This window comes from Strongylocentrotus purpuratus, unplaced genomic scaffold (genome assembly GCF_000002235.5).
Source record: "Strongylocentrotus purpuratus isolate Spur 01 unplaced genomic scaffold, Spur_5.0 spur5_scaffold_9, whole genome shotgun sequence".
NCBI lineage: Eukaryota > Metazoa > Echinodermata > Echinoidea > Camarodonta > Strongylocentrotidae > Strongylocentrotus > Strongylocentrotus purpuratus.
In genome coordinates, this window is record NW_022145615.1 from 29,912,765 (window position 1) to 29,930,373 (window position 17,609).

The window sequence follows — 17,609 nt, forward strand, 5'->3', positions numbered from 1 at the left end:
TGGCCATAGAGGAATTTTAAAAAAATTAATATTATATGGAAATCATTTACCAGTTACAATTTTGATGTGAAAAAAATAGCCAGTTGGGGAAACAAACGGGGAACTAGTTAAAATAATAATTGATTGACCATTCTAACAAAATAACTATATAGATCTATAGTAATTAACAATTGCAATCAAATGAATTAATATATTAATCACAATAAAAACTTAATTCATATTAAAATGTCGTTGACGAAGCTGTTCATGATGACCATGGCCCGACTGGAGATAATTATTATTATTATTATTAGGTGATTTTATTGATAAGAATTTTTAACCCCCAAAACAATAAGACTCTTACAGTTAATTTAAAAGAGCCCTTGACAACCTTAGATGTATTTATCTAACGAAGGTTTCCAGGTGCCGATGTCAATTTGTTCTGGGTCAGATTGAGTGCTTCACCAGCACCACACAAATGTGAGTACGTGGGGCACTTTCTGCATCGGCGCGCCAGTTTGGTTCGATTAATTCATGAAAATGCAATTCAAAAGTTTATTTCAGAGATGTTCTAACCATCATCTTTTCAAGATTGCTCATTAAGATGTCCGGATCGTACTAAGCATGCTTAGTTTAACAGTTTTTTCAATTCTTAACATTTAAACCCTAGCCCATAAAAATTATGTTAGAAACCCTATGGCTGAGACTAGTTTTACAAACCTTGGTCGGAGGTTTGGGAATTACAGACCAAGGTTTATACAAACCTTCCTTTGTGGAATGGGTTTGAAAATAAACCAGGTTTGAGCTCAGACCGAGGTTTGTACAAACCTTGGTCTGATCAAACCGGGTCTGTCCTCAGACCTCCGTTGTGAATTCGGGCCATATAGTGCATGTTCTTCAACTCGAGCAAAAACTTGCAGCAAAAAGTAATGGATTCTTAATTGATTCTTCCGTCATTCATGTCATGTAGATTTAATTTGTTTTGAACTTCAAGAATTTTTTCATTTTTTTAGAAATGAGGATATTTTATCTCATGAGGACGTTTCATTCTACACCCACATGTACAAGACTAATTTTTCAAGAAGAAAAGAGATCACTACAAATTCTAAATTGAAGTATCTAGTCATTCTAGAGCCTACACTTTTCAAAATACATTCCGGAGCTCTCTCGTTTCTACACAGCACGTTCATCATTAAATCGATTTAGGAATAATCTTATTTCCTTTCACTTCCCGAGCTCCCCCAGACTATAAAATTAAAGTGCACATAGCACAGACAGCAAAGCCAAGCAATTAGTAAAAGATTGGGGAGGGTACATTTTCAGAAGGCAAAAACTGTACAAGGGAGTATTCATTATAAGAATGCTTTTGCAAAGTACTGTACATGCACATGTACACTACATACAGGTACCGGGTACACAAGTAAATCATTTTCATTTGTTTCAGGAATTTTCAAGCTTCTACAAATGATTTCTAAAAATATTCTTATCAAGAAAGAACTATATAAAAAAAGGCAAAGCAATTTTCCTTGGGGAGAAAAATACATTAAGAAATTTTGATCAACAATGAGAAAAATTTTTGTTTTCACTACATGTACAGTACATGTAGGTAACTTATAGTGAGCATGGTTGTCTTCCTCGATATATCCTGCCCCTTCCTTGACTTCACTGCAGACTCTGTGCAGAGAGTTTATTCCCAGTAAGCCTATTAATTTAAGTGCGCTTGTAGGATAAGGTAAGATACCCAGAGTTACATCCGGCGTTAGTTCACTGGCATGTGATATGTCACATCCTTGAAGGATAGAACATGCTTACAGCCTGCCATGTGGAAGGAACGGATTGACAGGGATAGACATAATGTCATTCTAGTAATCACGACCGAGTCTGACAAAGTGAATGGAATTGTCTGTACGAGTGTGGAATTCAGAGACTTTATAATATATCAAGAATCAGCCTTCCATAAAGTAAATGCACTTTCCAGGGCTTCTTTTGAGATCAGAATATCATAATTTGCAGTATTGGCAAAGCTGTAAAGCACTATGGGTTACATTTTGCCTTCACTACACCATAGTGAAAACTGAGATCTATAATATCTTTCTGAAGGCCTACACAGTGTACAGTGTATAGGCCTATATAAAAAAAAAAAAAACTTCATGTACAAAATAAGTATATTTTTACTTCTGTTCAGTAGATTCGTTTAACACAGAGTTTGTATATTTATTAATCAATGCTACATGTAATTCAAATAAATGATTTGAATTCATGATATACAAAAATTAATATGAAAAAAAATCAACAATCCTTGTTTAAAAAAAGATAGCAATTAAAAAGTCAATAAGCAATATAAACTGATACCAGATATTAGAACTACCGGTATTAAATTAATTTCCTGGCTTACATTTTTAAATGAAGGAAATGGGTCAAGAATGTCTTGAGTCTATCTAAGAAAATTCTAAGAACTTGAATTGGAAATCTACCAGATGTTCAATTTTCGCAGAAAAGATTTGGAAATTAGCTTGTAAAGTGGCACAACACGGGGTATGCACATGCAGTCATGCACCAAGAATACAGCTGCAAGATTGACAAGAACAGGCTTGAAACACCAGGGGGGTGTTTCACAAAGATTCTAAGTCGAACTTAACTCTAAGTTGAACTTAAAAGTTATGGAGAGCCATTTGTAGCCTTAAAATAAAATATATTCAAAAGCGAAAAAACCAAGTATTTTAGACTTTCCATAAATTTCACATCATGAACATGAAATCTCCCATGATAATAGAAACTATGAATGATTTGAATCAACATTTTATGCCTTTTAAAATAACTTTTACAAAATATTTTCAAGGATACTAATGGCTTTCCATAACTTTTAAGTCCAACTTAGAGATAAGTTCGACTTAGGATCTCTGTGAAACACCTCCCAGGAATTCCTCTTTCGAAATAAAAAAAAGATTTAATAATTTTCTCACTCATCAAATCTACAGTTACATGTAGGGCTGTAAGCTGTGAGAACATATAACCCATTTTTTGTTTGCTGCAAGTAATTCTGTAAACGGTACATGTTTGTGGGCTCTTTTTTTTTTTAGTTAAAGAAAAGAGTGATCCTACCGGGGAAAAAACAGAAACCAGGAGGTACCGGCACTTACTTTGGTGTGACTTCTTTATTCCAAGCAATATTATAAGATGGGTAGAAGAATCCCTGCAATCTGATTGGTCAATTACCATGTAATTATTTTTACTGGGTGCCCGCGATCGATACCACCATCGATATCCTTTTTTTTTTTAATAATTCCCTTTTTCATTTTATTTTTTTTAATGATTTTTTGTTTTATATAATTTTATTTTTTTAATGATTTTTGTGACAATTTTTTTGTTGGTGATAATTATTTGTTTTTCGTGTTTTTTGATAATTATAATCTGTTCAAAAAAAAAAAATTCTTAAATTATTTATTTATTTTTTTTGTTCAAAGTTTACAGTTTAATGTGCACTGACAATTTTTTTTTTTTTTTTTTTTTTTTAATTTCATGGTAACTTAAAAATCATGCATCCGGTAAAAAAAAATTACCCGACGCATGATTTCGCCATGCATCCAGTAAATCTTTAAAATAACAACATTTTGTATTTTTGACAATTTTTGGGGCCCCATCTTATAAAACAGATGATGCACAGGTTTAATTCGTGGGTCGGTGGAATTGTGTGCACGCGGTACCTTTGAATTTGGTCTAAAACCAACTCGGCTGTGCCTCGTGGGTTCAAACCATTCAAAGGTACCTTGTGCACACAATCCCTACCGACGCACTCAAAACTGTGCATCATTTGTATACTGTACTTACATGTATAAACCTAAGGGGGTGTTTCCAGTAGTTTCAGAAGGCAAAACTGCCCCCAGTAAATGTACAATGTATTATGAGCCTTGTGAAGGGTTTGAGCACTGTCACATGAAGACATCTTGTCACACAGGACTCTGCGTTTGTCGTGAGAGCCAGTGGGAACGCAACTAGAGAATTTCTTCTCGCTGGGTTACCAGAGAGACTCCATGCTGTCTGGGTTTCTATGTAGGCAGGTGTGATTTTCATGCTCTAATATGATCACCGGATGGGATCCATCTTGACCTTGCTTCATACGCACGTACAGTTGATTATCCTCTCTTATTATATTACACAGCGCAATACTCAAACAGAGAATCGTGGAACTACACTAAAACCCTACCTTGACTTGTAAAACGAAAAAAATATTCCGGTAATTTGTTTTTCTTTTCTATAGATTCTATAGAACCCGGTTGAACTGTCAGTAATACATGTAGGTCCACAGCAAAAGCTTTGGAAAATTTAAGAAAGGAAGCGATGACCTAGCTGAACTTCAAATGAAAAATATACAAAAAGCACATATACCGCCGTACAATACAGTGTGTACATTCATTTTGTAGCTTAAAATATAAAATTTATTCTTAAATTACATCTCTGGTGTCATGGAATTCTTCATATTAAACCTTCTTTCCTGTATACAAATTCACATCTGTTTTCTGGCACTACAGTAGATATGTTTTGTTTTGACTACAAACTGTACATAACACAATAGATCTGTTTGCATTTTTGTCACTCATGTGATACAGATAACATGGAATATTGGCAAGGTGATTGAGGGAAGTCATAAAAAATATTCATTTCTTTATCAGATAAAATGTCATAGACATGTACATATCACATACTGTAAGTATACTGTACAGTATGTACAAGCCTGTATACAAACATATCAGTTAACCTTGTTGACGTTCACCTCACTGTTTATCACTGTCATGTCTACCACCTGCAAACAGCATGCAGTTCTGCCCAAGTTTTTCATTTCATGGTGATTTATACATGCATTCATTGTGTGGTCTTATTGCAAATGTTGGTCCATAAAAAGACATGATTTGAATTGTGTGTACCTTCATGACAATGAATCCCTCACAATTTTTGAAGGTATAAATTAGAGAAGGATGGTATGACTGAGATACTGTATTTAATATTTTGTTATTAGCACTCATCAAGTGCTTGTAATGTCTTGCCCCTTCTAGGAAAAGATATGAAATAGGTGAGTAATATAAACATTGACTCATTGAGAACATAACACTTTACTTTGAAATATATACATGTATGTACACATGTATATGTATGAAAATTTTGCTGAATATCAATATTCGAGTCTCAAACATTTGGATCTTTTTTATCACAAAACATCCGGACTACAACAGACATATTTACTATTAAAGATGTGTTGCATATTTTAGGAATGATGGAGGGAAACAGAGCTCAAATGATAGGATATGATTATTCAAATTTGCTTTACAAATGAAACTTTTGTGCAACAACAGACCAACAATGTATTTCTCCAATTGACATGGTGTACCTGTCAGCAGAAGAATTAATAAAGAACTTACTTTGTGACTTGTCCTCTCATCTCAAAGGGTAATGTCCTCATTGATTGCTTCACTTCCACACAGCCAACATACTGAAAGAGAGATGAAGAGAGATAGAGAGGGAGAGAGAGAGAATTAATATTTTTGAATGATTTCATTCTTCTAAAAAGACAGAGCACTGCATACATGTATTAGACATCTCACAATGTGGTTTTATTTATAAAATGAAGATATATACAGTATGTAAACCTGTTGGAGAAATAAAAAATGCAAAAAAAAAAATGCTTTTTACACAGTAAACATACACATATTATATTGTCAAATGCATACATGTACAATGTACATGTTCTACAAGAGGTGGAGAATAAACAATATAAGAGAAAAATCGCTGTTACAAATGTGTGAAGAAGTAAAGAAAATGCCTCATTTTGGGGGTACAATGTGTAAATTTAACTTGTTTATTTCAATACTTTTAATTTGAAAAGCGAAATATAAAAAATAGACCAGTTTGCAAGAAATGTGTCTTTAACTCTTTATACATTGTAGTTCATTGAATGTAAGATTGAGAACTACTACAGTAGTACATGAAGCCTGCTTGTACATGTACATATAGAATGTTACTCCCATACATATCCATTCATACAATTTTCAGTACAGATTGGAACTTCATTCATATATTTGTAAAATGGCTTGCCTTGTTAAACCAATTCACATTAACAAGACAAATTGAAACCAAACTACTTGATGAATCACAACGGCCTTATCTAGCCGCCATACCGCCCATTCATGAAACATGAACCGAACAATCGGGTACAATGTACAAATATTTTTTGTTAGAAGCTTTCTGAGAATGAACTAACGGTACAATTTCCCAGTACTTAATCAGTTGCATGTACGTGTATGGAGCTGAATAATGAGAAAAGAAAATGCATATATCCTGAAAATCTTGGGTTGATCAATTTTCCCCATCCGAGATGCCCAGACGGGTCCATTTAGAAATCATCTTTTGATTAAGGACTAATGGGAGAGGAGATGAGAGGCTTGCATCTCAAATTCTCAATGTTTGCCTACAGACTTACTGTCATTTCCTACAAAAGGCTGCAATGAAGGAAACCATGACAGCGATAAAATGAAGGCATTCATGACTTCATGTTGAAGTGAATAAAGAGAAGCTCTTTATTAGGCCTAGATAAATTATTGCCTACCTGTACAAGCACAGATGTGTTAATTGAATTTAGAAATGTTTTTTGTATTATTATTTAAACCTTTTAGTTCATTTAACCCATCATTCTCCAGTTAGAAAGATTGTAATAACTAGAAACTAGTGATTTAAAACAATACATTGGGGGCAGACAATTTTGCCTACCCTCCCCCCCCCCCCTCAACATGATAAGAATAAAATTGGATAAAAAAAAACTGACAGGGCTCCAAATGGGAATTTCTTTTCCCTGACAAAATATGACGCACATAAACCTAGGTTTGTCGACAAACCTCCTTTGTGAAATCGGGCCATAGGGTCTGTATGCATGATCCCTCTTTCAAAAGTTCAAAAGAATTAGTTAGAATTTGATCAGCAATGTGTCCCTGGCAACCTGGCAATGTCAAGCCCTACAGCATATCAGACCAGTATACCGGTAAGTATTTTTAAATAAAATAAATTCAATCATAATTTCCCCAAGAAACTGTCACATTTCAGTTTTCATGCTCTTTTATTGTCCAAGTTTAGAGACTACAAATTACAGGTTACCCTCCTTGTTTTATCTTGAGACTCTTATAGTACATACATGTACACTTTGTAGTGTGTAACTTGCTCTATTATTATCCAAACTCTTCCCATTGCTATGAGCAGTATTTATGCCTTATTTCTATGATGAGCATTACACTATTAAAATATAATCAGCCTTTTTTCACGACTGAATCAACAGCTACAAGTAGACAAGCAGTATGGATGATATATTGTTGATAGGGACCTTTGGTCGGCACAATACATGTGTATGATGCACCAATTCTGGTCTCAAATACATGTACACCACACATGTACAAGTTGGCCATGGACTTTAATAAGTTCATTGTTTGACCCAGTTCAAAACAGACCTCCCCTGCACACCAAAAAGGGATATATTTGGGACATAAATACACAGTTCTTATTTCAGGAACCGGTGTACTGTACATATATTTGCTCTCAAAATGGTTGCTCACACAGACAGTATTCATTGTGTTTTGAACGGTTGAAGCATCTCATGCTGGGGTTCAAGTTTGCTGTCTGAAACAAGTGGGGAGAACTTTGTTTTTCTTTGGTAGTTTCAGAGGTCAGGGTTGTGGTGAGGAGAACTGATCTGTCACAACCCTACCATCGTCATCATGCTGTCTGCTTCTCGCCCTCTGGCTGCTGGCAAGTCATGCTTTACTGTATTCCATTTCTACATTGTACAATTCACCTGTAGCTTCCATACAGGGCCACATTCTACTGTACATACAATATGTAGGCTTATGAACTTTAGTTTAGAACTACAGGGAATAATCTTTCCTTATTCTACTGCTTGGTAAAATTTTGGCAACTAAAAGTGCTTTGTATGGTAAAGGCACTGATATTATTATCATTAGTAGTAGAAGTATTAATAGTAGTAGTAGTAGTAGTAGTAGTATTAGAAGTAGTAGAAGTAGTAGAAGTAGTAGTACTAGTAGTAGTAGTACATGTACATCTACAATGTACAGTACATGTAGTTTTAGTAGTAGTCGTAGTAGTACTAATAGTAGTAGTAGTAGTAGAAGTAGAAGTAGTACTACTAGTAGTAGTAGTAGTAGTAGTAGTAGACTAGTAGTAGTACAGTAGTAGTAGTAGTAGTAGTAGTAGTAGTAGTAGTAAAAGTAGTAGAAGTACACTGTAGTAGAAGTAGTAGTAGTAGTAGTAGTAGAAGTAGTAGAAGTAGTAGAAGTAGTAGTAGAAGTAGTAGTAGAAGTAATAGTAGAAGTAAAAGTAGTAGTAGTAGTAGTAGTAGTAGTAGTAGAAGTAAAAGTAGAAGTAGTATTAGTAGTAGTAGTAGTAGTAGTAGTAGTAATAGAAGTAGCAGTAGTAGTAGTAGTAGTGGTAGTAGTCGTAGTAGTACTAATAGTAGTAGTAGTAGTAGAAGTAGAAGTAGAAGCAGTACTAGTAGTAGTAGTAGTAGTAGTAGTAGTAGACTAGTAGTAGTAGTAGTAGTAGTAGTAGTAGTAGTAGTAGTAGTAAAAGTAGTAGAAGTACACTGTAGTAGAAGTAGTAGTAGAAGTAGTAGTAGTAGTAATAGTAAAAGTAGTAAAAGTACACTGTAGTAGAAGTAGTAGTAGTAGTGGTGGTAGTAGTAGTAGTGGTGGTAGTAGTAGTAGTAGAAGTAGTAGAAGTAGTAGAAGTAGTAGTAGAAGTAGTAGTAGAAGTATTAATAGTAGTATTATTAATAGTAGTAGTACTGTATATGTAGTACTAGTAGTATAGTGGTAAAAGTAGAAGTAGTAGTAGTAGTAGTAGTAGTAGTAGAAGTAAAAGTAGAAGTAGAAGTAGTAGTAGTAGTAGTAGTAGTAGTAGTAGTAGTAGTAGTAGTAGTAGTAGTAGTAGTAATAGAACTAGCAGAAGTAGTAGTAGTAGTAGTAGTAGTAGTAGCAGTAGTAGTAGTAAAAGTAGTAGAAGTAAAAGTAGAAGTAGTAGTAATAGTAGTAGTAGTAGTAGTAGTAGTAGTAGTAGTAATAGAAGTAGCAGTAGTAGAAGTAGTAGTATTACATGTAGTAGAAGTAGAAGTACATGTAAAAGTAGTAGTACTTGAGAGTGGCTCCAAAGGGCAATAGCCCTGGGCAAAGGTTTATTTATCCCAAAATATATTATAGATGACAGTGGAGTGTACATTGTACATGTCATGTTCATATACTGTACATGTACACGTAAAATGACCTAAAATGTTTTAATCTTAAATTGTCACGAGCCATTTTTGTTCTCAATAAGAATTGCTGAGGAAAAAAGTGAGAGAGAGAGAGAAATTCAGACTTTAGGAACAGCTGTGTACAGTATGTACATGTACTTGTAAAGTAGGCTACAGTTGTAAGTGCATGTGTACTGTAATTGAATTCATGAATTTTTATGAATGCAGATTGCAGAAGAAAACCCATTCAATCAAAGCTACATGTACACCCTACATGTACCTACATGTACATGATCACGTGTTTAAGTATTAAGCTACGGGCACTGCAATTAGGGTCACAATTTAACACCTCCGCAATTGTGAGCCCCACGTGCTACTTCCTTCCTGCCATGAATGCACACTAGAAAGGTGGCTTTACCGAGAGAGAGACCGAGAGAGACCGATAGAGCAAACTGACACCTTCCAATACAATCACTGCATCTCAAAAGGCCTCTGCTTAGCATCCATCTTCAGCCGACCAAATGAGATTTTCATGGTCAGTCTGCATCGTCTGGCATCCCAACATGATTACACAGTATGGGAGCGTTCATATGTACACATGTAAATACATGTATGTATGTACAGTACATCAATTACAATGTAAGCCAAGTAGCCTACATTATTGAATAACATAAAAATCCTGACACCTTCCAAGACAATTACGACATCTAAAAAGATCTCTCGGCATCCATCTTCAGCCGACCGAAGGAGATTTTCATGGTCAGTCTGCATCGTCTGGCATCCCAACATGATTACACATGGGAGCGTACACAGTACATGTAAATGTAAATGTACATCAATTACAATGTACTGTATTAAAGCCTAGTAGCCTACATTATTGAAAGAATTTTGTTTTTAATGACACCTTCCAATACAATCACTGCATCTCAAAAGGCCTCTCGGCTCAGCATCCATCTTCAGCCGACTAAATGAGATTTTCATGGTCAGTCTGCATCATCTGGCATCCTAACATGATCTAACACATAACATGATAATGGGAGCGTACAGTGTACATACTGTACATCAATTACAATGTACAACTAAGCCCACATGTACATGTGTAGTACCCTACATGTACATTATTTAATGAAGTCATCAATGGTCTGCATTAAGTGTTTACTCCTGAAGATATTTATGATAAATATGTGTAAACCCATTATAGAATAAATATTATGTAAAAGTGTGATCAGTCATGATAACCCTCTGAATATGTGAATGGAAATCAAACTTTTGACAGTTATTGCTCTGAATAAAAGCACACAAAAAATTAGAGAAATTATCAATCGGTCAAAGTTTCAACAAAATTGGATTACGAATATAAGAAATTATGAATTACAAAGATGTAAAGATCACTCTTTAATCCAGAAATAGACATGTACATGTACAGTATGCTTTAGTATGGCTCGTATAATGATGGCTAAAACTGGCTATAGTCCACTGAAGTTCATGTATAGCCTGGGTAGAATGGGTTTCCACCATCTCAATAAATCTTTGATTTTCATCAAGTCTAAGATCCTTTCTCAATGTTGCCATTACAAGGGAGGTACTGTAAACACACAGTCAAGACTCTGTCTGTTCTGTTATACATATTTAATTAATTGAGACTTGAGAGCGTGATTGGTTTGTCCCCCTACATGTACATGTACATGTAAAAGCCAAACAACACAAGAATGAGAATTGACTCCTTCCTCGATTACAGCAATATTTACGAAAAATATTCACACCCTTATAAAGTTTTGTAATTTTTTATGTCTATGAAGAAGAAAAAAAAGTACTCAAAATTTATGTTTTTTTAGAATGTGACATACTATTAAAAGCTATAAGTATTCAACAAAGGCCATAATTCAACCAGTTACGAAAAACAAAAACAAAAAATTAAAAGGAATAATGAATAATTCAGTCATTTTTATGTGTAAAATAAAAAAATTTGCTACAGTGCCGTTACTTAATATCTTAGAACTCAATATGATTGTTACTTACCCTCACACCATAACAAACTCCTCCATGGTCTTTAAGTTCCTCTTCAATATGTAACCATCCTCTTGTTGGTTTGTTGATAAATGTTCCTGTCCTCGTCCACAGTTCTTCATTTGACCTTTGACCTACCATGTTAGGTCCTTTGTTCTTCTTAAAGTGACTCATGACCCCTGCCATAGTTTTGTTTCACTTCCAAAATGTAAACAATTTGTTATTTGTTCTTTCCCCCTCACTTGTCCAAAAGCTTGCAAACTTCTCTTTAGAATTCCCTGGCAAGTGTTAGATTCTTGAAGCCTGGAAACTGTAGAAAAAAAGACAGAAAGGATGAAATATTACAGGAACACAAGATGAATTAAATTGGCATACTGTATAACACAATTTGGAAAGGGGCAAGGGATGCTGTCCCATACCATTCACCACAAGTACTGGGGAAGCTGTATGACTATACATTCTCCCAAAGCGCTATATACATGTAGTTCTCCTTAGAACTATATGCTATTAAAGAAAGATAACAAACAGTCTTTTTCAGGACTACACATCCCCAAGAAAGACTACCGAGTCAGAGTCCTTTTCAGGACTCCTCAACCTTTTCTCTCTCTCTCACATGGTGCACCCGCAAGCCTACTGTATATTCGTAGATAAAGTGGCATTACATTTTTCCATTTTTGCTAATGTTTGGCCTGATCTGAGCTCTAGTAGGGCTACATACAATGTACCTCATGAATAGGCTCACACCATAAAATCTCACATGTGTCATGTGGTCTGTAATGTCGGTATTGCACATACATGTACTATACATGTACATGTACATATGTACATGTAAACATTGTAAAAGACACTATATTCTTCAAAAAGGTGATAAATTTATTTTAAAAACACCCGTTTATATATCAATATTGGACAAGCCACATATTATTCAGTGGGGAACTTTGACTTTCATAAAAGGATTCATAGAATCGACTGGAAATTACAGAACTCAATTATTTCGGTTATTTATAACAGTGTGATTTTTTGAGCATCTCTTTAAAATTAATTATTATAACAACAAAAATTAAATATTTTTCTCCCACTTGTTTATATACTGTACATGTGCAGGATGTGTGTGAAGAGTCTGTAGTCTGTAGCGAAAATTTGTGTATGACAATGATATCCATACATGTACCTTTATGGTTAGTCATTTAGACCTGTTGTTTTAGTTTTGATTGGCGTGTATCATTCATTAATTTTTGAATATTTACGACCATATATGCAATTGTTTGTAGGAGTGGATTCAGTCATGGTCAGACATTCTTCAATCTTGTTTGTTGTTATTCTACTTTTCCTTTTCTAAGTCTTCTCCCTCTCCTTTTTTCTTCTTCCCATTCTCCTTTTTCTCCTTCTTCTTTCTCTTCATCTTCATCATCATCATCATCTTCTCCTCCTCCTCCTCTTCCACCTCCTCCTCCTCCTCCTCCTCCTCCTCCTCCTCCTCCTCCTCCTCTTCTTCTTTTTCCTCCTCCATGTCCTCCTACTTCTACTAGTTCTCCTCCTCTTCATCTTAAGGTTATTTCATGTTTGAAGGTCATAAACTGATAAAAATTAACATCTAGAATCTAGATGCATGCAACTTCTTCTCCATCATTCCTCTTTCTCTTCATTTTCATACCTCCATTCTCACTTTCACGAATCTCAATTTAGATCTACTGTTTATGTCATGACAGTATAGAGTAAAGTACCCGGTTTTCGGCCACTTAAGACAAAATCCTATTTATTGGACTCTTTACTTCCTATTTATTATCATTTCTTGTTCAAATCATGAAGCAAATATTATTATTATTTAAACAAAAAAAGAATCCCCCAAAAAAATCACGAATTGCCATGACAATATTCATTTCAATTTTCACTGTTTTGGAGCCGGTTATCGGCCGAGCGTTTCAGTTTACGGCCGCATGTACAAAGTCAATAGGAAGCGCTCGCGCGCGCCGTGCGTTTCTGCGCTGATGTATAGCACAAGCGGGCGGAGCAGGTATCCCACGCCGGAGCTCCCGGGTGCTCGCCTGGCCGAATACAGGCACAGCGGTGATCGGAAGTTGGAATCTGAATTAGACAGACATATCGTGTGTGCGTCGCGGTGTGCGGCTGCATTGATTTAATACATGCGATGAGATACTTTTGAGCTTGCGACCAGCACAAAATCGGGCTCTATATCTGAAAAATACTTGAAATAAAGCTCATTTTATGGTACCCATATTTCTTACATACACGCGTAAGAAACTCGATTTTTCAGATTTGGGTAGCGGGACCGCCGATTACATCGCTAAAATGTGATATTTTAGGATATATTTTTCATTGCAAATGTGGTTCTTCAGTGACACTGGCATGGTATGGTATGTGTGGGATATGTGTTATGCTATTATGCGATGTATTTTAAAGTGATTTTACCATGTATCCAACCAATTGGCCGAAAACCGGAGCTGACCGATTACCGGGTACTTTACTCTATTGGTATACTTTTAAACGTAGAAATAAAATCAATCAAACAAACAAACAAACAGTAAATTGTAAATATAGCTTAGCCTACGTTGGACTTCTTCAAAATGTGACGATACATATATTGCATGTAGACTACCAATGTAGCTAGACAAGTGTATGGTAATCACGAGAACGCTTCTGGTTTCATTTATTATAAATATAATCAGAGCGTACTCACCTGCGTGCATGCATGCACCTGTCATCAAGAGTTGACTTTCGTGTTTAATAAATGTTGTTACGAATCATTACCGGCGGTAGCGTCTTCCAATTTTAATTTTTATCTTCTTCTCTGGAATTAATCCAACTCCAAGCATGACTTTGTTTCAACAGATAACTTAAGTCGTCTTTAGTCTACAGACGAGATCCTGGCCTGGAACATCATCCTGAATAAGTGTGGTTTACTTCCTTCACTATGATCACTCGTGTAAACTTGTCTACGGTCCAATGTTTACATTATATGGAGCATACGATATAATGCCGCGGTACTATTTATTGTGAGCTAGCTGCCTCGGCGGCTTCTTAGACTCGACTAGCGCTCTATAAAATCCAATTAGGAATCCGCGCGTAGTGCACAACAGGCTTGTATTGTTAACTATGTATGTAATATGCAGGAAGGAGAAAACGGACGCGTATGCGCGCGTATACATTTATGGAAAGCGAAGTGTAACTTTAAAACAAATATTATTAATTTATAATTTTATAACCCCCCAGTCTGCGTTTGGTGTATAGCAACCGCTCCTGCTCCTTGTCTAAAGCGTCCTCGCGGACCACTCATCGGATCTTTGCCTAAAAAATTGCCATGGTCCAGTCCGGCCCTGTCCATACTTTAGGGGTCAAGTTCTTGTAAAGAAGGGCGAATGCCGTAGGATTTCCAAAAAATGTTTGATTTAATTGTTGGTTTTTAGAGCCAGTAACACTTCGGTTGATTATTTTTTTAATTTCTCTCCTCACCCTCCTCCTTCTCTCTTTCTCTCTCTCTCTCTCTCTCTCTCTCTCTCTCTCTCTCTCTCTCTCTCTCTCTTTCTCTCTCTCTCTCTCCCCCCCCCAATTACTCCAGAGGCCCGCCCTCTTCCCCTCTCTGAGTAACAATTGATGAGGCTAATTAATTCCACCAGCAATAACCACATGATATAACAGGTAATACAATAAATCGCGGCACAAAAATAAAGTATAATAGAAATATATACATTCAAACAAAACAAAAAAAAATATTATCCGCCGTTTACAGAACAACTTAGGTCACAACTCTGCTCATTTATCTTCTCCAACTTTTTCCTCTCCGACTCAGTACTTTTTTTCATTTCATTTCGTTTATTTTCATTTCCAACAAAATAAATAAAGCCTGGGATTGCATTGTACATAGTAAAACAATGAAACTTAACAATATATTTGTAATTGGTCCACAGTGTACAATAGGCATATAAAACAGGTTGGTCATGGAGGGGACTGCTGAAAAGCTGGGCTTGTAGATTGCAGCCCCCTATAACTTATAGGTTCAAAAATAGTATATCAATAATAAAGGAACGCACAAATACTATACAAATTAAACATAACATAGAAGGAGTGAAAGGGACAGGGAAAGAAGGGAGACAACGAGAGAGGGCAGGGCTCTTACCTATAACACACACAACACAACACGGACCGACTGGAATACGGATGGCCAGTACAAAATGAATCAAAATATCCAAATGTATTTTATTGAGTTAAATAAATTTAAAGAGAGAGAGCTAACGCTTGATAATTACGCAAAAAAAAATAATTTGAATTTGAATTTAAAAGAATTTAAACTGGGGGCATTCTTTATGCTAACATCAAGAATGGTCCATAGCTTCGGGCCTGCGTAAGTGAATATGGATTTAGCAAGTAAAGTTGTAGTTAATGGCAGATGAAATTCGTCAGATTGGCGTGCCTATTTAGTTTTATTTTTGATGAATATTAAATTGAAGGCTGATGGTAGCGTATTATTTAACTGGTACATAAACTGACCGAGGCTATAACGATATAAATCATTTATTTTCAACACAATATTTTCAACAAATAAAACGTCAGTATGAGATCTCCAGGAATTACAAATAACACGCATAGCTTTTTTTTGTAGAAGTAGTATTCTATGAAGATAAAAATCGTATGTATTACCCCAAACAATAATACCATAATTTAAGTAGGGCAAAATTAATGTCGAGTAAAGCATTAGTAGGGAGGAGGTTGGCAGAAAAAAACTTAACCTTATTTACAGTACTATACTTAATCTTCCCCTCCTTCATAGCCTACATAATTCCAAATAGGATATAGTGAATGTCTGATTTCATTTGATGACAATATAATATAAATTTAATTCAATTCGATTAAAGGTTTTATTCCGAAACACATAGAGCACAATGATGCACATGCTGTATCTAAAAAGTTGTGTGTTTACAATGATCGAGGATACATATAAATAGAAGAAAAAAAAATCATTCACAAAACATATCTTCATTATCGTACAATGAAACCATGACAGATAAAATCCTGGTCTGGTTAAAAAAACAACTGTTTAAATATACAAATAAAAAAGATTGGGTTTGGAAAGAAAAAACTTAAAAGATAACGTAAGAATTTACAGTTACTGTTTTCCTGAACGTCTTCAATTATAACAATAAAGGATAGCACTTGGGAAATTGGAATTTAACCTGAAATATTTTGTAAGCGCCCCCCCCCCCCGATTCCGTTTCTTCAACTTTAGTTGATGACATGCATAATAAGATACTGACTATTTTAAAGCTTTTTTTTATTTACTGTCCATAGAACAGTTCCGTCGTAGGATGTAGGATGTTTCGCCCTTTTTATAAGAAAAAGTACAAGTTAAAAAAAATAAAAAATAAAAATAAAAATAAAAAAAGTAGCACCAAAGTATTTATAATGGAATTCCACAGCTCTTTCTTTTTTTTAAAAAAGGGGATGAGAAACACGTAATTTGTGTTACTTGGCCTTTAAAAAAATTTAATGATGATATATGAATAATGATAATAATGATATAGTTCCTTGGTTATAATTATGACCATTGCAGAACAGTTTAGTTGCACCTCAGATCAAAACACCAGGCGCGTAGCCAGGGGGGGGGGGGGGGCGGTGGGGGCGGTCGCCCCCCCCCCCCAAAAAAAAAACGCCGGCAAAAAAAAGAGAGAGAGAGAGGAGAAAAAAAAGAGGACGTAGGAAGAAAAAGGGAAAAGGAGTCGAGAACGGTACAACGAATCATCAAAGCTTCCGCGCTTCGCGCGGGAAGGGGGAACTGAGTTCAAATTTAGGATTAAGGGTCGGGAAAGTTACAACGAATCGTCTTCTTTCTCTTATAATTTAATGAAACGTCAAAACTTCGCACGAGAGGGGGGGGAACAGAATTCAGACAATGATTAAGAGTCGAGAAAGGTACAACGAATCGTCTTCTTTCTCTAATAATTTAATAAAACGTCAAAGCTTCGCGTGAGAGGGGGAAGGGACTATATTCAGACAAGGATTATGAGTCGAGAAAAGGACAACGAATCGTCTTCTTTCAAAGCTTCCGCGCTTCGCGCGGGAGGGGGACTGAATACAGATAAGGATTAAGAGTCGGGAAATTAGGTACAACGAATCGTCTCTTTTCTCTAATATTTTAATGAAACGTCAAAGCTTCGCGTGAGAGGGGGGAGGGACTGAATTCAGACAAGGATTATGAGTCGAGAAAGGTACAACGAATCGTCTTCTTTCAAAGCTCCCGCGCTTCGCGCGGAAGGGAGACTTAATACAGATGAGGATTAAGAGTCGGGAAATTAGGTACAACGAATCGTCACTTTTCTCTAATATTTTG

The 17,609-nt window shown here is 35.6% G+C and overlaps 1 protein-coding gene across 3 annotated transcripts in view; it reads right to left on the reverse strand.

The window, feature by feature from the left end:
• The window catches only part of LOC578929 (SHC-transforming protein 1), a 63,390-nt gene extending 49,331 nt beyond the window's left edge, over positions 1-14,059 (reverse strand). For all 3 annotated transcript variants that reach the window (XM_030977411.1, XM_030977410.1, XM_030977409.1), the window contains exons 1-3: positions 13,965-14,059; positions 11,279-11,576; positions 5,394-5,464 (exon numbers count right to left, since the gene is read on the reverse strand). In XM_030977411.1, coding sequence (XP_030833271.1) covers positions 5,394-5,464; positions 11,279-11,452 — 245 coding nt within the window. In that variant the 5' untranslated portion in view covers positions 11,453-11,576; positions 13,965-14,059. The remainder of the gene's footprint in view (positions 1-5,393; positions 5,465-11,278; positions 11,577-13,964) is intronic.
• Positions 14,060-17,609: the final 3,550 nt, after the last annotated feature.